The sequence below is a fragment of the Rhipicephalus sanguineus genome, chromosome 4 (assembly GCF_013339695.2).
Source record: "Rhipicephalus sanguineus isolate Rsan-2018 chromosome 4, BIME_Rsan_1.4, whole genome shotgun sequence".
NCBI lineage: Eukaryota > Metazoa > Arthropoda > Arachnida > Ixodida > Ixodidae > Rhipicephalus > Rhipicephalus sanguineus.
Genome location: NC_051179.1, coordinates 128,849,251 through 128,862,005, shown reverse-complemented (window position 1 = coordinate 128,862,005; position 12,755 = coordinate 128,849,251). Strand labels below are relative to the sequence as shown.

At 47.5% G+C, this 12,755-nt stretch overlaps 2 protein-coding genes across 5 annotated transcripts in view; both read right to left on the bottom strand.

Moving 5' to 3' along the window:
* The window catches only part of LOC119390677 (gastrula zinc finger protein XlCGF57.1), a 963,551-nt gene that overhangs the window by 74,801 nt on the left and 875,995 nt on the right, over window positions 1–12,755 (bottom strand). The gene's annotated exons all lie outside the window — the stretch shown is intronic.
* The window catches only part of LOC119390670 (gastrula zinc finger protein XlCGF8.2DB), an 807,836-nt gene that overhangs the window by 766,339 nt on the left and 28,742 nt on the right, over window positions 1–12,755 (bottom strand). Inside the window, exons 1-3 of one of the 2 annotated variants that reach the window (XM_049415126.1) lie at window positions 9,165–9,601; window positions 6,160–6,237; window positions 5,698–5,775 (exon numbers count right to left, since the gene is read on the bottom strand). The exons of the other annotated variant lie outside the window; for it this stretch is intronic. Coding sequence (XP_049271083.1) covers window positions 5,698–5,775; window positions 6,160–6,237; window positions 9,165–9,479 — 471 coding nt within the window. The 5' untranslated portion in view covers window positions 9,480–9,601. Of the gene's footprint in view, window positions 1–5,697; window positions 5,776–6,159; window positions 6,238–9,164; window positions 9,602–12,755 lie in introns of those variants that run through there. 2 annotated transcript variants of the gene reach the window in all.

Sequence of the window (12,755 nt, the reverse complement as noted above, 5' to 3'; positions counted from 1 at the left end):
TTTCTGTGTATATGTGTGCATTCTTTTCGAGCATCCTACTTTGTGTTTGAGCAGCGCGCTGCAAGTGTCGAGCTGTGACAGTCAGGGCTTAATGTCTCCCTTCATTGGAGGGAGGCCCTGACAGGGTGGTGACCAATATGGAGCGGGCACGCTCACACATGCTCATATATATATATATATATATATATTGTAAAGAGAAAACAAAAGACAACGCTTGTACGCTGCACCGGCTCTTCTTATTCTGCTTCGTTGTCTGCTTCGCGCTAGCCAAGCTCGTGCCCGTGCCCAAGCGCCACTCTGTCTTCCTTACACTCGGCCACGCTGCGAGATTGCATGGCGAGCTGCAAGGTCGCCTCAGGAGTCCTTGGCTGTTTCGTGCTGGACGTTCTCGGACATGCAGCGACTTGATTTCATGGGCTGCGAAACACGCCTCTCGTAGTTGGCTCGGAAAAGATGGCGCCAGCAGAAGATCCCATCGCAGTTGCTCATCCCGTCGCAGTTGTGTTGACCGTGCAGGAAATTGTGAATGCTGCGCCATGACCTGCTGCACTGAGCGGCAGTGTCTACGCTGCTTGAGGTGTATCGAGGGGCATCGGGGTGTCCTGCTAGCCATCTGCGAGCACTCAGAGCAGAATTCACGTTGTGGCTCGTGAGGCAACTCGTGCTCTTGCATCATTGCCGCTGTCGGGCTAGTGCTCAGGCTACTGATTCTTAAAGTTCCGCGCGCAGTAGAGCCTTCTTTGTCAGAAGCCGTGTCATCAGCTGGAGAAATAACCGGCACTAGAAGGCCTCTGATGACAGCGACCCCAGCTTGAATAGGCACCTCAGCTTCGTTCAAGGAGGCAGCGCTTAGCGCATGGCGAACGTGCACACACTCGGCCAATGACTGCAGCGATTTCCGAGGATGTGACTTCCAAGTGAGGGTCGAATCTGGAGTTCGTCCATCGTTTCTAACTTGTTGCGAGGAAGCTGACATCCCACAGCAGGCCAACGCCTCCGTGTGCTCTAGTGCTGGCCAGCTTACAGGTCGCGTCGGCGGCCGCTGTGAATGTGAAGTGGTCACGGCGTCTAGCCGGTGTGGTATGGTGTCAGATACCAACGCAGGGTCCAAGGCCGGAAGTGGTGCGCCTGATTTCTGATGTATGTGTGTACCAGGACAGGTTGTCAAACAGCCTGCTGGTGAGCTACAATGCACAGTTGCTGCCTCAAGGTGCTTTTGCTCCTGAGCTCCATCCTCGGTAGCGGTCAGGTTGGCTTTGGTGGTCGCATAAAAGTTATAATGACTCCGTCCAAAAGCAGCTATGAGCTTGTTGCTCCACTCCGCCCAGGACTGCTGCCGCAAGCCTTCGTATCGATGCCACGGCGCGGCACCATTCCAAAGGCGGTCAATGGACACGCTCCATTTCTGTTGGTGTGTCCAGGCCTTGCGAGCTCCAAGAGCGTTGACGGTGGCCACCCAATCGCTGGCGTCATCCTGGAAGCCGCGGAATTCCGGTAGTTTGCAGGCAGCCGGTGATGATGATATGGCAGGCGAAACTCCGGAGCAGGACGACGCCAAGCAGCCAAGTTGGTATGAGAGCTCCGTGAGGACATACCGGAGCTCTCTGTGGCTCTCGGGTGAGCTCTCGTCACGGTCTTGCGAGGCGGCTGCGGCCAACGCGGCATTGATCGAGTGCAGTGCTGGCAAGGCGGCACGAAACAGCACGGAGCTTGACGCTATCAAGGCGTTCACCGTAACGCGGAGTCACGCGATGGTGGCGGAAAGTTCGGCAGCGCTTTCAGGCGATCCTCACGCAGAGCCAGTGGTGATGTGCGAGGAGTAGGACACAATCAGCGCGCCCACAGAGGTGGGACCCTTGTCTGAGGGAGCTTGGACAGCACCCCTAAGCGGCTCAGGTGCCGATGGAGTACTGAGTGAGGCGTTGTCGCTGCGGGAAGCGTGGACGGCATTCCCGGGCAACGGTAGGCTGTGTACTGTCTTGGCGGTGCCGGAGTAAGCCTGCCCTTGAGCCACCGAGGAGGCCTGGACGCCGTCCTTGAATTGTGGCACAGGTGCTTCCGGCAGTAGTAGCGACACGGGCGGCATGATTGTTTCTTGGAGGAAAGCTCTGCAGCGCCGATGAGCCACGAGGACGGACTTACGATTCATATTTCGTAGACTGCGCCATTGTAAATAGAAAACAAGAGACAACGCCCGTACAATGGACCGGCTGTTCTTATTCTGCGTCGTCGTCCGCTTCACGCTAGCCAAGCTTGCGCCCGTGCCCGAGCACCGCTCTGTCTTCCTTACAATATATATATATGAGCATGTTTGAGCGTGCCTGCTCCATATTGGTCACTACCCTATCTATATATACATATGTATATATATATACGTACATATATCATCATCATTCGCCGCTTGTTATAGTCCACTGCAGGACAAAGGCCTCTCCCAATGATATCCAGTTCCCAAGCCTGTGCGAGCTGATTCCATTTTATTCCTGCGAACTTCCCAATTTCGTCACTCCATCTAACTTTCGGCCTTCCTCTACTGCGTTTCCCATCCCTTGGTATAGACTGCCATGGGTTACAGTGTGCGTGCGTGTATTAGTGCAGCTATAAAGAAAGGGGGGGGGGATTAAAAACTGTGGAAATATTGTTTGAGTTAGTTTGAATGGTAGGACTCCTAGTCTTGCATTTCAACAACTTGCAAGGATCATGCCCCTGTTTCACACACTTATCGGCTGCTTCCACGTGACTGTCGCATCGACCGTCCGGCACGAGCGAGTTGAGACCGAGTACAAAAACTGAGCGCAGAAAAATTTTTAACTGCTAAAGAATAGACAGGCATGGCCTTAATACAATGGTATCATATTTAGTGAGGTTTTCGAGTAGATATTACAACTCTGGTAGAAGGAGTAGAATAATACAATAGAGGTCCTCTATCGAACGTCACAAATACGCATTAATAGTTATATTTATGGCTAGCCCAATGAGTTATGGTTGAAGTGGAAGTAACAACATACAGTAGACTCCCGTTAAGACGAACTCGAAGGGACCGTGGTCATCTGTTCATCTTATCAGGAGTTCGGCTTATCAGAAGTGCCCTCAAAATGAGACATGCCAGCATGCCAAGTGCATCCAAACATGTTACTTGAAAACACTGACTGGAGTAGACTTGCAATGGCGGCAAAAAGACAAGAAAAAGCATTTACTTGGCTCAGCTTGACAAAAACTATGGCTTCAAGCAGAGTATTTACACGAATCGTATGAGCACCTGATTTCGCGAGTTCAAAAATAAAAAATTTTATGAAGATACTGCTACCACATTTTCATGATAAAACTGTAGCACGCTCCTATGTTGACAATTACAAAAAAAGAAAGAGAGAGAGGGATAACCCGGATGCGCTGGTGGAAGGAATTACGAAAAAGCTCTTCTGAACGAAGACCTATGGATAAAGTACATTTAAGGGAAAATGTCAGCGCGTTACCACCCTTCATGTGCTCTGTTAGAAAAAACCACAGGCCTGCGCTGAAACCGCAGCACAGTCGCAGCGAAAGCTGGAGAGCGGTGTTTCTAGAGCCCGTTAAGCTCTCTTGGGGCTACAATACAAGTACACTAGAAAGGTACCCCCTACGCCATAAATCACAATATTTGTGAAGTTGGGAAACACCTACTAAGCCATTATTCGTCATTCTGCGGAGAAGCGAGGCACCAGCTACACGTCTGTAAGGCATTATGTGCACTTTGTTGACTCGACGACTGATGACGATGAAGAATTATGGCTCAGCCCTTTGTAATGGGTTGGAATCTTTAAACGGCCCACCAGTTATGTAATGTGCATTGGGTGACACCCGGTCGCTATTTCCCTCTCCCGTCATGCTGTAAACATACGTTGACGTGGGAGAGAGACGGGGGGGGGGGGGGCGAAGAACTTTACTGAGACCCCGAGGAAATGGATCATGCGCTTATGGTCTTCTTTGGCAACCAATACAAGTGCACTTGTGAGGAACCCACTACGCTATAAATCATTGTAATTTTACTGAGACCCCGAGAAAGTGGATCATGCGCTTATGGGCTTCCTTAAAAACCAATACAAGTGCACTTGCGAGGAACCCACTACGCTATAACTCATTGTAATTTTTGAGAAGTGGGACAGCAGGCGCTGTGCCATTTTTCGTCATTCTACGGAGAGCGTTGGTACCTGCTAAACACATGTAAGGCATTATGCGCACTTTGTTGATGCTGTGCCTGATGACGAAGAATTATGGCAGAGCCCTTTGTAATGGGTTGGAAGCATTCAACAACCTACTCGTTGCGCAATTGGCATTGTGTGACGCCTGCAGGTTACAGAATTCGCGTTGTGCGACGCTTGGTGCCTATTTTACTCTTCTACCACGCTATATTGCATATGCTAATGTGGTTCCTTCCCGACATGAAGCAGGTATAGGACCTTTTTGCAAAGCAGTTTCAAGCACCGGCATGGCTCAGAGGTTGAATACTGGGCTCCCACGCAGAGGGCCCAGGTTCGAACCTCGTTCCATCCTGGAATTTTTTTCTTATTTCGAGCGATACTGGTTACGGACACCGGCGGCGGCGGCGGACAACTACGGCGCCAAAAACGGCCGGTGAAATGATCTCATAACAGCTTTCGCTGTAAAACGTACTGAAACCAACCATGGGTGTGGCATCAGGCATGGAACAAAGTTTGTCGATTGCAGGAAGGATGTGGTCTACGATATCCCTTTTACATGCGTAAAGCATTACATCGGCCAAACTGGCTGATGCGTAAATGTACACCTTCGCGAACACGAAAGTTCATTGAAGGGGGCACCGTATTCACATCTATAGTCGGGTACAACTTTAGAAAAAAGGAGAGGCCCCGCCCATATGACCGAAGCGCGGCAGCCGATTGCCTCCGCGGCAAAAAAATAGTCCCGCTTCTTCTCCTTGAGCGGAGGCACCGGCCGTCCGGCTCGCGACGTCAGTCTAGAGCGCGCGCCCATTGGTGGAAGCGCGTGTGCATCCGCCTTTGAGGTGCAAATGCCGCTTTTTTCTAAAGTTGTACCCGACTATAGCAATGCACTGTAAAGAGTGCACGTGCAACCCTGACTTTGAAAAAACCACTGTTGTTGACAAGCACGCCGATCGAACTGTCAGGGAGATCGTTGAGGCTTATCAAATAAGGAAGAGTGGTAATGCTTGCGTTAGTCAGCCATCCATTTTGTTATCGGATTGTGAAGTTGCATTTTTAGAGAGAACGTAAAATGAAGTGCATTTGTTGCCTTGGTAGGGGTGCATGCGCAGTTTTTATCTCTTACCTGTTTGTTTCTTTTATGATCACGTGTTAAAACTTTGGCTTTAGTGATGACGTACATTTTGTATATATGAGGGCGTTGTTTTCAAAATAAACTCAGTTGCTAGTAGCGCTGCGTCCTGTGTTCTTCGTAAGTCTCCGTTTCTTTTAGTGCTTCACCATCATGAATGTATACCAACACGCTCAACTGGCCGTTATTCTAGAGTAAACTCGCCTTCAAAAAAAGGTGTCAGTACCCCTTTAAAGTTTAAAGCTGTTTGCTGTTCTACCTGCGATATTCCAATATGTTGCTATCGCATTCATTGCTTTGCCCTTGCGGCAAAACTGACTTTTTTGGTGTAAGAAATTACATCACTTATTTGGCACGTTTTCACTGTTAGACATGAAATATACATACCGGATTGATCGATCCACAAAACTCTGCAGTGGGTTGGCGTTGCTCTGACTCTACGTGCTCGGCTTCGTCTGTGCAAGGCTAAGAAAATGGGTAAACGTAAACAGCCAGGTCAAACAGCTCAACGTAATGCAGTTTTGAAGTAGAATAAACTGGATGCTGAATTAATGTGATGGCATAAACACGATTTGCTACATATGATGTATCTACCACAGGTTATTTAGGTTATGCCAAATAGCATGGCAACTTACATGAGTGTTCAGTGCTGTACTTGGGAGAAAACAGAGGTGAGGGAGGAGAGTGCACAGGAGTTTTGAGCAGCATAAACAAATCAATAGTGATAAGCATTTTTGTTTACTAATGTGAACCTACAAAATAAACATTTGGTTTAGCACATTTTCTTTGGCCACGGATTGAACCACAAGCTAAAAATCAGCTTTTTTTTTTATAAATGAGATCACATACCCGATAGGTCAATCCATAGGTCTCAAGTGTGTGTATGCACGGCTCAGTCTGCGCAGGCTCAGCTTCATCTGTGCCAAGCTATGGCAGAAGAAACATCGAGATAACGCAATATCAAGACACTGACAAAATACAATGGGTCTTAAGTCCCTTCTTGTACTTAATTTGGTCAATGAAGTTCGAAAACAAAGAAGCTTGTGCAATACCAACATCGGCCACGACCTAGGGTTGCCACCTTTCTCAGAAAAAAGAAACCCCGGCCTATCGAGGGGAAGGGGAGGGGGTGAGAGTTACTATAGTCGGATACAGCTTTAGAAGCCTGCGGCAATTCCTCCTCAAAGGCAGATGCACACAAGCCTGCACCAATGGGTGCACACTCTGGACGGACATCGTGAGCTGGACGGCTGGTGACGGCCTTCGGAGAACATTCCCGAGTGCATGAGCGGGATTATTTCTTCAGTCGTGGAAGCGATTTGCCACTTTGCTTCGGTCATGTGGGTTGGGCCTCTCCGGACTTCTTAGGTTGTGATTAAGGTAATCTTGAGAGATTACCTTGATAGAAATTAAGGTAATCTTGAATAATAGATGCCATGATAAGTCTTTGCCATGCACAGCCATTTAATGTAACCTAGCTTTCCTTGAGCAAAATAAACTCAATGTGCACGTACATAAAAACACAATACTGAGCTAACCTAGTCTGTGGCATAAAAATACCCGTTATTGGAATGACACTCACACTAAAAGTAAGTAAGGTTTTGGTTATAGCTCTAAATGTGCTGCACTGAAAGGGAACCACGCATACTTCGTCCATAAAAAGCTCTTCTTTGCATCTGAAACCACCAGGCCAGTGAGATTGTGGACACAAATGAACGTTAAAATGTACACCAGGCATATGCCACAAAAATATCGGATATTCATGTATACATATATGCTCTATTACTGTAATCGCTAAACTTGAAGGGATGTTAAAAAAACGCCAGGCCTTCGCAAAACACGCAGCAAAGTCACAGCTAAAGCTGGAAGAGCAGTCTTTCTAAAGCCCATTCTAAACTCTTTTGGGGTAACTAATACAAGTATCGATGCAAGGTATCCACTACGCCATAAATCTTAATTCTTGTGATGTAGGGAAGCACCCACTATGCCATTCTTCGTGTTTCTGCAGATAAGCAAGGTACCCGCTACCATAGGTCGGCAAACTCACACATGAGTCGACTCACTCGGACCAAGATCGGGCCGCAAGTCTGAGTGAGTCCGAGTCGGTAATACTTTGCCGAGTTTGAGTCTGAGTGAGTCTGGCTGAGGAAAATTTTAGTGAGTCTTGAGTGAGTCCAGTTGAAGAAAATATTCATGAGTCTGAGTCCGAGCGAGCCCCTAAGCACAAAATATATTTCTTCAGTGAGTCTCAGTGAGCTTCACCTTCTATTGCCGACCTATTGTCCTATCTAATCATCTTCAGTATTACTATCAGTCTTATAACGGCTTACGTTTATACTCATCTATTCACGCATATGTCAACGCACAAGCGTTCATGCGCCACCTCAATATTTATTGATCAGAGACGTGAGATGGGGGTAGGGGTGGGGTGCCATGACCTCACCGCGCAAACTCTTTCGTGGGAAGTTGATAAAATATCTCGTGTGAGTCGCGTATTTCATAAAAATATCCTTACTGGTTTGAAACCACTGATAACACGTATCTGAAGGTACAAGATCAAAAGGCGTATTGTAAAGCACCGATTATGTGAGATATTGGCGTTAAAGAACAATGGCACCATGATCGAAAAAGCCAATCTTATGCTAACAGACTCATGAGTCGACTCACTCAGACTCAGGTCAAGCCGTGAGTCTGTGTGAGTCCGGCTAATTAATATGTTAGAGAGTCTGAGTCGTCCGAGTGAATCCTGCTGAGAAAAAGTTTAGCGAGTCTGAGTGAGTCTGGCTGAGGAAAATTTTGGTGAGTCTGAGTCAGAGTGAGCACTCAGAGCAAAATATATTTCTTGAATGAGTCTGAGTGAGCTCCAATTTTTTTGCTGACCTACGGTTGTTATTCTGGTGGCGGTGTTGGTTTTTCGTGCGTTTGTTTTTCTTTCAATAAACTTCAGTTAGACAGTGTTCGTGCAGTGTCCTTCTCGTCTTGTGTCTCCGTCATGTTAGCGCGGATGTTCCAAATATAGCATCACAGGGTAGACACCATGAAACATCCTTACACCGCTTACGTTGGGCGATGTTTAGGTGGCTTTTTCCTCGTGATGAAAGTAAGGCAACACTACCACGACCATTTCTCGCAAGTGTACCAGTGGAATTCAGCTATCTCTTCCATTCTGCTGTGCCGCCCTCTGCCGTTTTGGTAGGGGCCGGGGCAGCCGCTATTGCCAAAAGAAAGCCGCCGAGATAAAGTGACGTTTCGCGTCTTTTCCGCCAGGGTAAGGGCGCATGCGCCGTGGCATCGTGAAAAAGGCGGCTTAGACCTCTGCAAGCTCATGTTCAAAAATTGGCGCATTGCTTTTCCCGTGCACAGATAGGTAATACTGCTGTCACACGATGTACAGTCGGTCGAGCGCGCGGCCATGGGCGCTGACGCCGTCCGCAGCCGCTACCTAGTGTTAGCTATAAGTTTTCGTTGATGCTTTAATCACGTTGCGCAAGGACCTAACCTGTGGTACGACAAAGCTTGGTAACATTACGGCGCTCATCTCTGCACATTTTTGTAAAATGCGGCGGCTGACTGGCCACTCTAACAAGTATGTTTCAGGCTGTACTCTCGATTTTTGTTTTTCGTAGCTATTGGTTTATTTGTGCACTGCGGAAAGCAGTAAATCATCGCCGAGAAATTAATCCTGACAGCGCTTGATCACGATCGAAAGTGCACCGCACGTGTGACGTCTGCACAGCAGGCTATTCGGCGACCTACCCTTCGTTTCTTCGTAGGTATAGAAATGTTACGCGGGACGGGACTGTTTACCGAAGAAGTATTGTCACCGTTGGAACAGCTGCAGGCTACGTACGTACCTTTCGTTCATAGCCGAGGTTGAGCGTCGGAGTCGGGTTCGTTGCGCTACGTTCGCCAGACAAGAAGTGCTCTGAACATACGCGGGAACTGTGGGAGGGTAAAAAGTTTTTCCTGTTTAAGCTTACAAGCCATAAACGCCGCTGCTCCTCGTCAACAGGAAAACGATGCAACTTGAAGAGTCCGCAGCCGCAACGACTCCGCGTTTGGTGATGGACGTCGCATATTTTTTCCGACAGCAGTTTCCTTTTTCTGTAGTTGTTACTACACCCAAAAACAGCACAGTGGTTCCCTGTTGACCTATTACTGGCCGACATGGCAATGAAAAAGAAAAAAGTCCACAGGGTGACCTAAAACACGCAAAAATTGCTCGGCAACGACACGCATCCTAGTATCAACACACAAACTCCAAGCCGGCTCCACATTCCAGAAAGAATGTAAGCGCTGTTGCCAGACTCGTCCGCACCTCGTCCGAAAGTCTCACTAGAAGAAAAGCTGCCGCCACCGTCGGCGTGACGTGCTGGGCAGTATTAAAAGTCCGGATACAACTTAAGAAGTCCGCGGCATTTCCTCCTCAAACGCGAATGCACATGAGCCAGCACCAATGGGCGCGCGCTCTGGACTGACGTCATGAGCCGGACTGCGGGACCCCGCCTTCGGAGAATACTGCCAACTGTCGAGTGCATGAGCACGCTTCGGCCGTCAGTGGGTCTCTCCGGACAAGTTGTATCCGACTTTCTCTGGGTACTACAGTGTACTGGGGACTGCAGGCAGGGTCAACGGAGCGTCGTCTGCTTAGGGTGCACCAACGCGCGCTGAAAACGAAATTTCACAATGCCACATGCGCTGTAATTCTGATTAAGTGGGGCGGTTTTCCCACTTCGGTTGTGCGCTTGGCAACACTTGAAAGCACTGCAATATGCAGTCGATGTCCTTGAAGGCATCTTTTGCAGTAGGCCTGCTGCGGTGCCGCAGTGCAGGACGTATGCAATGGATCCCGGTGTCGCCTTCACACGTGTCTACTGAAATACAAAGAAGACGCGCACCACCGAGGAAGAATTTATGACAGAATAGGAAACGGCGTCACTCGCAACTAACTTTATCCTCAGAACATCAGCAACATATATAGCCGTAGCAACCATGTCCTAGGGGTAAGAAGCTGCGTGAAGCTCTGATTTTGAAACGTAGAAATTGCGAGCAGCCATCGGCTACAACACACACGTGCAGCCAGCACTTGTGCGAGGAAGATTTCTGCTACGGCATGGGGCTGCGGTGAGCAGAAAGCGCTAGCCGAGACCCTCACCCGTGCACACAGGCCGCCTAATGAAGCGGCAAGCTGGCTCATATGTTGCCCATGCACCTCCATTTAGACCTCAAAATTAGGTTGATTCACTCCCAAGTTCAAGTTGGCCTTATTTGTTTTCTAGCCGTATGCATTTGATTCTTGTCGGAAAGGTGCCACGCCTTTTCAAAACTTTACATTGCGGTCTCTTCACCTTGTTTTACCTTACTTAGCATCTACTTGCTACAATGACTTCTCGGTTTTTCACTGTGCTTCCTAGCTCATGGACGCAGGTCCTTGTGCCGTTGTTTGGAGAAATATAGTCCAGTGAAAGCTGTTATGCGATATTTATTCGCCTGCCACGATGCCACGTTTCGCCTCGTAGAATGCGGCACAATAGCAGTCGCGAAGCCGATGGTTTTAAGCTTATTCATAGTGTATGCTCGTTTTATTGCTATAGATAATAAAAGTCGTGTTGAAAAAGAAGGTATGGCATATGCTGCACGTATGTCTTAGCCCCAACCAACGAATGTACTAGATGAAAATAATAATAATAATAATAATAAAAAAAATAAAGAGCAGCGGAAAATTGATCACTGAGGAGACCGGTAAACGTTTAGTGCGACGTCAGTTCTAGTAATAATGAATATGAAACGCCCAAGAACATAGAAAAAATATAAATCTTGCTGAGGGCACGCACAGGTTGCCATAGGCACCAATTTCCTTAAAGTTTTCAAGAAATTATTTTCAAAAAGCTTTGATAGTGTCCACGCAACAACAGTTACTTGTGCACACAGTCACTGGAGTAAATCATGGGGGGGAGGGGGGTCCTGACCTCCTTTGTGTTCAGGCTCGGGGGGACACTCCTTGCAAGTGTCCCCCCTTGAGATTTAACTTTGAAATATGACACTTGAATTGCTTGACAGTTAAGCATAGCGCACTCCCCTTACAGTCAACTCTGAAATCCTTCCAACAAGAAGAAACGAAGTACAAGAGGGAAAGCTGTTCTTGGTGTCAAAAGGCACTGCAGATGTCATGCTTTCTGAAATGCTACGGGTGACCTCTTGACTTGCTGAAAATGTTTATTATGATGGCCTTTGAAGTGCAAAGTAAAGAATCCCCGATCATCTACCGTTATTTATTTATTTAGATGAGTGGGTGGAAGCCACTGACAATGAAGTATGAATGCGATTTCTCGAATGTAATTGTATTCTTGAAAATATCACAGGTAAATATCAACGCACTTTACAAGAAATCGTGGAATGGGGGGTAAATCGTGGAATGCTAACAGGATACATGGTTGGAGCTGAAGTTACATAAAAGCATTTCCTTTACGCATTATAACAAAAAATGTGCTAGCATTTTGAGTTGATGGTTTAACACGAATGACATATCAGCTAGAAATATGCTAGAGAGCCTGCCGGTCGTGCCACTAGAGTATATTCTAGTTCACTATAGCCTATACCTACGAATTAGACTTACAAACTAACTTTGCCAACTTATGGCTGCTCAGGCACGGGCTCCTTTTTTTCTTAATTTATTCGACAACATGATTTTGATTTTTATGTAATTAAAACGAATGTATGTTTATGAAAAACAAGATGGCCACCACGGCATCAAGATGTGTGTGTCCCCTTGAGATTTTTCTAGATTTACACTTCACACAGTTATAAATGCATATATATGCTGCAACCATGCAGTCGTGCAACTGAGGCTTCATTCTGGTATGCCCCATTTATTACAGTAAGAGGCGTACGCATAGGGGGTGGGGAGGGAGGCAAGGGGGCAGCTCCCCCCTAGTCACCTAAGAAGAGGGGGGGCGCAAAGTCTGCCCCATACAGTGACTTAATAGGAGGGGGGCACAGCGATGAACATTTGCCTCTCCCCCCCACCCCCCTCCGAAGGGGAACCCTGCTCACGCCAATGTATATGTCACATAGGTCACCCTCAGGATTTCCGGTGTTCCATGCAATAAGAAGCTTGTTAGGGGCTACCCCAGCGCGGCGATCGCAAGCAATGTGCACTCTCTCTATTCTATAAACAAAGTGCGCTGGTAAACAATTCTGTGCTTCTTTTTGTCCAAGATTACCATTTTGACTGTAAAAACTACCCTCATTTCTAAAGCATTCACAGTGATGCCCAGGAAGGCTTCCGGTCTTGTAGTCTGTTACAACCTGAGAATAGATGTAAACTCCGCATCGCTGTCCCACTCCGAGAAAATATGCATCTGCATTCACTCGTTTCCGTGACATCAAGCACCTATGGCATATTTCAGGTAGGTGACTTTCCCATACAGACACATGTTCCTTTT